The sequence below is a fragment of the Morone saxatilis genome, unplaced genomic scaffold (genome assembly GCF_004916995.1).
Source record: "Morone saxatilis isolate NCDOM2014 unplaced genomic scaffold, NCSU_SB_2.0 Contig19, whole genome shotgun sequence".
Taxonomy (NCBI): Eukaryota; Metazoa; Chordata; class Actinopteri; family Moronidae; genus Morone; species Morone saxatilis.
In genome coordinates, this window is record NW_023339751.1 from 14,632,682 (window position 1) to 14,642,284 (window position 9,603).

The window sequence follows — 9,603 nt, forward strand, 5'->3', positions numbered from 1 at the left end:
CCTCTCCTCTCCTCTCCTCCGCTTGGCTCCCACCCACTTCATACCCGACTAATGCTCTGTACTTGCCAAACAAAACACTGAAAGTATTTAGAGAGTTGTCTGTTTTGCATTTCACACCAGCAGTGCCAGAATGTCAAAATGATCATATTGGATTTTGGAGCTGTGCAACCTAATAGATAAGAACCCATGCTGCAGTGAGACTCCATAAGAGATTAGTTAAATTTAACACTACACTCAAAAGCTAAGAGACGCAAAGCCATCATCAGTCATACATAAAGATAAAAAATAAACAATGCACTACTGTACTGTAATATACACCAATCAGCCATAACATTATGACCACCTGCCTAATATTGTGTAGTTATCCCTTTTGCCGTCAAAACAGCCCTGACCCGTCAAGGCATGGACTCCACTAGTTCTCTGAAGGTGTGCTGTGGTTTTCTGGCACCAAGACCTTAGCAGCAGATCCTTTAAGTCCTGTAAGTTGTGAGGTGGGGCCTCCATGGATCGGACTTGTTTGTCCAGCACATCCCACAGATGCTCGATTGGATTAAGAGCTGGGGAATTTGGAGGCCAAGTCAACACCTTGAACTCTTGCGCTTTTGGCAGAGGACAGGGGTTAGCATGGGCACCGTGATTGGTCTGCGACTATGCAGCCCCATACACAACAAACTGTGATGCACTGTATATTCTGACACCTTTCTATCAGAACCACCATTTACTTTTTCAGCAATTTGAGCTACAGTAGCTCGTCTGTTGGATTGGACACCCTTAACTAAGGGCCCCACTTGGCTTGTGTGACAGTGACATGTCTAGGCTCTTTTAAAATAGGTGGCTGAGATGGGGCACAGATTCAAACATGTGAACACATATACATTTAAATAGCAAAATTTAGCTTTAGTGATGTTAGGGAAACAATGATGAATGCTTTGGGCGTATCAAGGGCAGCTGACAGTTCTTTTTTTTCCCCTTTTGATGCCAGATCTACCACACAGTGTTTCTGTGTGTTTGTCTTTGTTCAAAAACAGTGGAAAGTCAAGCAACATCAGATCCGAACCATCTCTGTTCTATATTTTTTTATCAGATATCACACAAAAAGCTACAGCTAGCTATATGTTGGTAGGAACACAACAGATGGCTTGTATTTGTTGCTCTGTTTTGCAGCTACCTTTACCTAACTACAGTGCACTTAATCCACATGTCTTAAAATAATCATGAGAATTACAATATATTTCTGTCAAAATACACTGGACTTTTTGAATTTTCCTCCAAGAATGTGATGCTCAGACTTCACCTCTCCCCTGGCAGTTTCTAAGGCTGCAATAAGGACACAGTCCCTCCAAAGCTTCCCCTCCGTTGTTTATTGGAGCACTAGGCCAATCTGTAAACACAACAGTTTTGGATGCAACAAGGTTACTGCAGTGTCTTTTTCCTCTGCCCTACTCAGAGCCTCAACTTTTAACAATATTGACAATTTATTCAAAATTGTTAATGGCACTTGCTCTCAAATGACTGTATTGCTGACTAACTGTTTCAAATGTGGCTGGATGAAGACTAAAAAGGTGCTATACAAGTACAGGTCCGTTTACCATTTATTTCCTTTTTTCTCTTTCTCTTTTCTTTCTTTTTTAATATTGAGCCGAGTATTTTTTTATATTCTTTTATCTTACATTTCTCATCACACAGGTGCTTAAACACATCTTAAATATAGGAGTATGTATAGTAACATAAACTTGTTGTGTTAAGTTGTAAGTATGTGTGTACTTGCAGTATGAGTGTGTCTCCTTTGTGTGTGTATTGTTTGTGTGTTTTGGTGGTTTTTTATTAGGTGTCTTTGTGTGTTCATTCCTTAAAGTGAGCATTAGAAACAACTCTGCTGCTCTCTCAGTTTGTTTTAAATGCTCTTTAACAACACAGATGTTAGTGAACATTCACATTGTACAGATTTTTACAACGTTTGCATTTACAGTGTATTCTATGTATTCTAACTTTGCAAATAATTTCTCCAAATTTTAGTCCTCCTTTAAATCAGACAAAGAGATTTATGCTGTTTTACTATTTTTTGTTTGCAAATATGCACATACAGTAATGCAACTTAAAATCTCTAAATACAATAGCTATTCTAGCTTTTCATACATAATTTCTATTTAATCTATCTTTAAGTATTAATTCTCATCTGTGCATGTTGCCCTTTTCTGTATCCTGTTATTATTTGCTGCAGCAATTATCCAATATTTGCCATCATGGGGATCATTAATCTTTGACGTTATCGCTTATCACTCTATTTATATTTTTGTCGCATTTTGATGCACACACACCCACATACACACATGCACAGCCCAATCTATGGGCATGATATTAATCAATTGGGAGAACAGTCTTGTTAGAGGATTACCTTACACATCTAATTTAAGCTCCAGAATGTGGGTCAACTTTGATAGTGTGAAAATGGGGTTGTATTATATTGTTAATCTATGCAAAATGTCATCTGGTTATGGGGGTGCTTAAAAGCAAGTGGTTGCAGTGAAATGGCGAGACAAAACACAGACAGACAGAAAGACAGCTTGATTGACAGAGAGACAGCCACAGGGACTGACTTTCTCACTGCATGAATTCCCTCATGTCGGCATTTCACACCTTTTTTTTGCTTTCTGTGGCTCTCATCTCCTCAACACACCTTCACCTGTCAGCATGACAGGCAGTAATAATAACTTGGAAAATGTATATTTAGCCAAAGTGCCAAAGTCACATGGTATAGTGGGGTGTGAAAATGCCCAGGGGGCAGAAGATGCTGTTATGTTTTTCTGAGATGTGAAAATGATTCAGTTGCATTCTCAGCTGGATGTATTGCAAAATGGCATCCACCAAAAAAAAAAGTTTCATGTAATGTAATGGTAAAAGATTGCATCATCTGTTTTAAAATTCATACATGTATAATGTATTGCCTTGCCTTTGTCTCAGTTTTACATTTATGCAATTCCTCTCCTCTCTGAGACCTGACCTGTTTACATATTAGTTTTTGTTTGTGACAGCTGGAAATATCCACTGTGATGTATTTACTTATTAAATGAAACAATTGCAATGCAATGTCTGTGCTGTGACTGAGTCAGACAAATTGTGTTGTTACTGTACACAATGGATACTTCATTATGCCATTGTACCTCTCTGGTCATTTATATTAATGGACTACAGCTTGGAGAGGGTGTCAGAAAAGAAAATTTGGTAATGGATGGCCTATTACCCACCCACATGGTGCAAAGCGAGAGGAATTGGTATGCACTGTGATGATGAGGGGAGGTGGCTAGGGTTAAGAGTGTCATTGTTTTCCTTTTCATTTGCATCTATATGCAAAAAGGTATTTCAGCACACTGTGAATATATTAGATATGCCAGTGATTCATATCTATGTGCTTTCTTTTATTTCAGGTTCAGATATTGTACAGTGGATGATCAAGAATCTGGACATCGAAGATCAAGGTAAAAGAGCTGATTGATATTGATCTAGGTTTGAAGTAGGGATAGACATCAGATACTGAACTCAGTGAAATCTACACACACCAACAATACACATAGTTTGAGATTTAGTGTTACTTAGACTATCCAAGGATTTAGTTTATCCTGATTGTCCATTGTGAATAAACGTCCATAAATCTAATTATGGACTATATGGACTACTATAACTAATTTGGCTACGAATGATCAAGTTTCGTTCAGTGTCAAAGTAATCCAGCGATCATTGTCTGTACATCCATGGAAATATTTAAATCATCAGCAAATTTGGCATACTTTTAAAGGTGTTACCTTTCCAAAATGTGAACAAATACAGCCTAAAAATGGAGGAGCTCAAGTTGTAGCTAACTAACTGACTCTATGGCTACACTATACTTCCTGTTAACATCCTCCAAATATCCTCTCGGAGGTTCTTACTGTGTCAGGCTTTGGAAACCCCTGACCAATGAGAATGGTGTGATGTGTAGAGTCTCTTCTAAGTTAATGCTAATGTGGATCTGAGGACTAAATTGTGGTATGTTATTTTCAGTTACAGCTACAAGGCTGAACACAATTTTTTTTTAATCTAAAATGTCTTTTGACTTTAGAGTTCAGAGTTGTTTGTACTATATAATTTCACGTTTGCTGGTACTCCTCGAGGCAAGACAAGAGGAAGAAGTGCTGGTCAGATGAACAACTTTTTAAATTCATATGTTTTCATTATAAAGAAGAACACCTATGTGCCTTTGTGGACCCTATGTGTACCATTAGCTTACTGTATGTAAAAGTCCATATTTCAGATTTTTCTTTGATCAGTCTTTTCATTTCCTTGAGCTACAGCACACACTGCAATTCTAGTTTTTCCTTTTTTCTTTCTCATTATTTTTATTTTATTCCAGTGTGATAAAGTATAACTAGACTGTCTTAAGGGAGTTTCTAGATCATTAGTTGAGACCCTCATTGCACATAAAATGACTCAGAAGTGGGCAGGATGAACCGTGATAAATATGAAAAGTTCAAACCCGTTGCATGTTTGCGTTAAGGATGGTAATAAAGAAGTATCGCTAACAATGTGAAGAGCAATCTTTTCTGAATTTTAATTGGATGTGTATGTACTATAGGTGTGTGTTTACTTGGGTATTGAAGTGTTTATGTGTGTGTGGGTGTGCATTCCAGTGTTTGTCTGCTGTGGTGCCTCAGTATTGTGCAGCCAGTTCATCATTGTGATACTTATCTGACTCATAACTCACAATTCCTTTATGTGTTGTTTCATTTGTATGCAAGGATTGGTCTGTCTTTTTCTATGTTTGTCAGTTGTGTATGTGTTTATATCATATATCATATATATTTTTATGCATTCACTTGAGTGTGAGAAGTGGTGGTGCTTGAGTTTGTATAGAGCAGATTTATGTGGGATTTTAAGGGCACTCAGTTGAACTTTCTTGAGTGGACACTGCTCCTGTGCTTTTTATTTTCTTTCTGTTTTTTTTGTTTTGTTTTCTATTTTTGTCCTTTCATTTAGGTGGAGAAACTTGTAAAACACAGTTTGAGGCATTTAAATTTGCCCAAGAAATTATGTTTTCCCTCATGCCTCAGACAACACTGTGAGTCCTCAAACAATAATTTATTAATGACCACACGACCGAAGTCAGTGGAATTTGCTTTCGGTACAACATGGTAGGTAAGCTCAATGCAGCGGTGTCAGTAACATCGAACTTAGACAAATATCATATATATATAATATTACATAAGACACAATGACTTGCACAAGAGACAATATTCACAGATGACAAGACAAAAATTCATAAAAATAATCTGTATCATAGCACCTCTAAAACAGTTTGCAAAAAATCACTTATGCTTAATGTGCTAAACTTGGCCTAAAATGCTTACTTTTGTTGCTATGTTACTGAGGTCTGGTAATGACACATATGTCATTCTTTCAAGCAAATTTACATTGTTTACGTTTACGCTGATGCATTGTGTCACCTGCAAGAAAATGCACATATGTAACTGTACGTTTGATCAAAACTGTGAAGAGTCTGAAAACATGTGTCAACAGACAGATGTTCCTTGTCCTTTAAGAGTTTTTTTTTTTAATCTGTGGACTTTTTTTTGCAAACAGACACAAAACATGCTGTCAATTGCCCTGCAGTGGTGAACAGAGTGTGACTTCAGCACAGAACAACTCCTGGCAGGGCTGACAAACACAGCAAAGTGAAATGCAATTAATTTGGCTCACACCAAGATAGCAGCATGTTTATTATGTAAAGGCAGATGAGCTTATATCAAAGTTTCTGGGGATTTGGAGTTTTGCTAAATGAATGCAGCAGATAATATACCAACGCACTCCAGATGAACTCATTATCGTCCTATTTTGCAATCTCAATTGTCCCCAATCCTATTTTCATTCAATACTGCATTTGATTAGCTAACACAAATTCCTGCCTCCAAAGTTCTTCTCTAAAGTTTTAGATGTCTTTTGGAATGTTTTAGCAGAAGGTTTTGCATGTGTTATACTTTTATCACAATTCAGACCATTACAGATCGTTATCATTCATCGTTTTTCTAAAGCCAATTGGTTCGTCTGGCATGGGAACTATTGGAATTAGCTATGCTACATTTAAGGTGGCCCAGACTTGATTCATTAGCATGCGTTACTTGGTTATCCAGGCCAGACAGCTCATGAAGTGATTGGAAACATTGAGAAGATAAATGAAAGCCACAGGTTGACAAGATCTACAACTTTAAGCATATATGCATATAATCCTGGCCCAGACTTGATTCATTAGCATGCGTTACTTGGCTATCCAGGCCAGACAGCTCATGAAGTGATTGGAAACACTGAGAAGATAAATGAAAGCCACAGGTTGACAAGATCTACAACTTTAAGCATATATGCATATAATCCTTGAATTAAATAATTAAATATTTCAATATTTGAATTACATCAGGAATCTTAAAACTGACCAAGGATCTGCTCTTCTGGGAAAAAAAAGGGATTTTCACACTTTGAGCCACTTTGAATTGGAAACCACATGACTTAGTTTACCCACCATCATCATACTTCATGTTTACATCACCCAAAGCATGATAGGTACTCTGGTGGGAAAATCTTAAAATATATTCATCCCATAAGAAAGGCGACAAAATCCTTGGAAATAAACCTTTGTTACTTTACATTACCAACATACTGTATGGCATGCCTACAGCAGCTAAGACATGTAATGATAAGCCTGTAAGACTTATCTAAATAATACTGAGCAAAAAAACAGCCTTAAAGGTCCAGTGTGTAGAATTTAGTGGCATCAAGAGCCAGTGTTTGTTTTGTCCATTCTGGGCTACTGTAGAAACATGCTGTTTTAACATGGCAGCCTCCGTAGAAGAGGACCTGCTCACCCTATAGATAAAAATGGCTCATTCTAAGTTAAACGAAAACACAATGATTCTTATTTTCAGGTGATTTTACACTAATGAAAACATACCTATGAATATTATATTCCATATCTGGATATAGATCCTCTTAAATGTTACACACTGGACCTTTAAGTTCAAGGGGTTAATGGACTATGGACTGCTTCACTTAGAGTCACTTACAGTATGAATTAGCTTTGCTGTATTATAATTTTGATGGGGCCAGGAGGGTGTTAAAAATCCAATCAGCTCAAGCATGAGTCTGCAACTCTTCTGACCTCTGACCTGCCTGAAAATAAATAGCATCTATCAATAGCATCATGTTATTGCTAAAAAGAAATTCTATGACACTGTTAACCTCTTTCATATACATCAGATATTTCTATAAAAAAAGATCCAATACTTAAAATATACTGATATACATAATATAACATAGATAAAACAATAGTATACTTCAAAATTCATCTCTAACATTATTTATAGCAGATTCTTTTGCTAAATTAAAAAGCAAATGTGCAAATGAAACTGCAGCATAATAACAACAGAATGTATTAATATCGTTATCAACCACATATAGCAGTAAGCTGGGTAGAAGAGCGTGTGTGAAAGGTAGATGGGAAAGTATGTTCTATGTGCATGTGTGGACATTTGTGCATGCATGTGTGTGAGTGTCTAAACTGTGCTGAACTGCACATGGGATAAGAAGATAACACTGTCCTTTTTACAGAATCTATAACATTCCCACAACACCCAAGAGGGTGATAAAATCTCTTCCTCTTGGGAGAATGTTTTGTTTGACCGACATGTAGTTGGCAAAGAGCCGGAGTCATTGCCTCTATGTGTGTATATGTGTGTGTGATGTACCTGATGCACCAAATACATATATACATAAATACATAAACAGTCATAGTTCAGTATAATACAGAAACAAACAGCAACAATCAAAACATTTAACATGATTAAACAACACTAGATAAATATAATGATTAAATTCACTAAACCACAATAGAACATCAACAAAACACTGTCAGACTATCAGTCAAGCTGTCTGTGAGTGTGTGTTCTGTGAGTATATCATTAAGGGTGTGAATTGTATATTAAAAAGCACCTAATGAAGCTAGTGGTGAAAGAAGTACTCAGATCCTTTACTTAAGTACCAATATAACAATTAAAAAAAACTCCATTACAAGTTAAAGTCCTGCTTTCAAATTCATACTTAAACTAGTACACAAGTATTGCTCACACAATTTGCTTAAACATACTACAAGGAGTTTTTAACTGGTTATGAAACCTTCTTAATTTAATACGGATACCTCTATGAGCTACATAAGCACACAAGATCATTAGCGAGAAGACTGGTTATTTCTATGTACCAGTTGTTATTCTTAATTCCTGTGACCGAATCAGATTCGATTGGATTCCCCTTGAAATAAATTAAATTAGGCCGTGGAAACACTACCGCTTTTATCCACAGGGGCTGCCAGGATCAGCTACTTGTTGCGGCTTTAAAGTACTCAATGGCCTACGGAAATCATCACCAATGAATCATCTCCAAGTAGTGCATACTGTATAGTGCAAACTATAATAATCAAAATATAGCTACAATACAGAACCCTTGTCTTTAGATAAAGCTCAGCTGGAAGAATACTTCCACACTCCACTTGGCAGGGCTCCAATCTGCTGGGTTTTTGGCACAGAGCTGGTAATATGATGAAATCCAAGGGTGTTTTCCCCCCGGACTCCGAGGCTGGCCTTTCTTGACAACTTGACTAATTCCAGTCCAAGGTTTAGTCAGCTATAAAGCTTATAGAAAAGCCCGCGATATGTTAAATGGAAGCCAGAAGCTCCCCTGCTACCAGGAATTGATCTTTATAGACTCTTACTAGAAAACAAAACAATCTGGTTAACCTTACATTTATCTCATGGATGACCCTCCATCACAGCAGTCTGATTTAGCATTTTCAGAATTATTCTTTTGTGTCCATCGTACTGTATACTTTCTAGACACAAATGAAACAGAAATGAAATGTTTGGTCACTAAATTAGCACTTTATGTATCTGCCTTTTAACTTGCACTGGATGATTTCCTAAATTCAGTGTGAGGGAGAGAAACTGTATGAGTAACAGTGTGTGGGGATGACATTCAACAAACCTCAGCAAAACCCTCGGCTTCACTTCAACAAAAGCACAGAGACTGAGAAAATCATCACATTGATAGACCCTCAGCCCTGTGTTTGAAGAATAGGTGGCAGCAAGCTCTAACTGCACTTTCCTAGATGTCATTTTTCATACTTTGCTGACTTTACTTTCATCTGGCATTCATCCCATCTGAGATAATAATCAAGAAAATGAAATTTGTTGAAGATATAGAAAAGTATATGGATGAGTGGATTTTTGCTTGTAAATGTCTGTCTTCTTGAATTCCTCTGTATTTCATAGACAGATGCAGGTGACGTACACAAGCCTAGTCCGAGCTCTCTGGCAGAAATGACTCCTTCTCCTTCTGACTTAATAAAACCAAAATAGAACATACAGTAAATTATATTTATACATGTGAGACAATATTGCTGTAAGAAATAGTACAGTGGATAAGGAGGAAGGGGTGTGTTTATAAGTAAACAGGTTTAAATAACTTATGAGTCATAATTTATTAATAAATAGAGCCTAGTCACATATATGCACACACACACACGCAGACACA

The 9,603-nt window shown here is 37.0% G+C and overlaps 1 protein-coding gene across 1 annotated transcript in view; it reads left to right on the plus strand.

The window, feature by feature from the left end:
* The window catches only part of rgs7a (regulator of G protein signaling 7a), a 50,406-nt gene that overhangs the window by 28,853 nt on the left and 11,950 nt on the right, over positions 1 to 9,603 (plus strand). Inside the window, exon 4 of the mRNA XM_035663550.1 lies at positions 3,426 to 3,476. Coding sequence (XP_035519443.1) covers positions 3,426 to 3,476 — 51 coding nt within the window. The remainder of the gene's footprint in view (positions 1 to 3,425; positions 3,477 to 9,603) is intronic.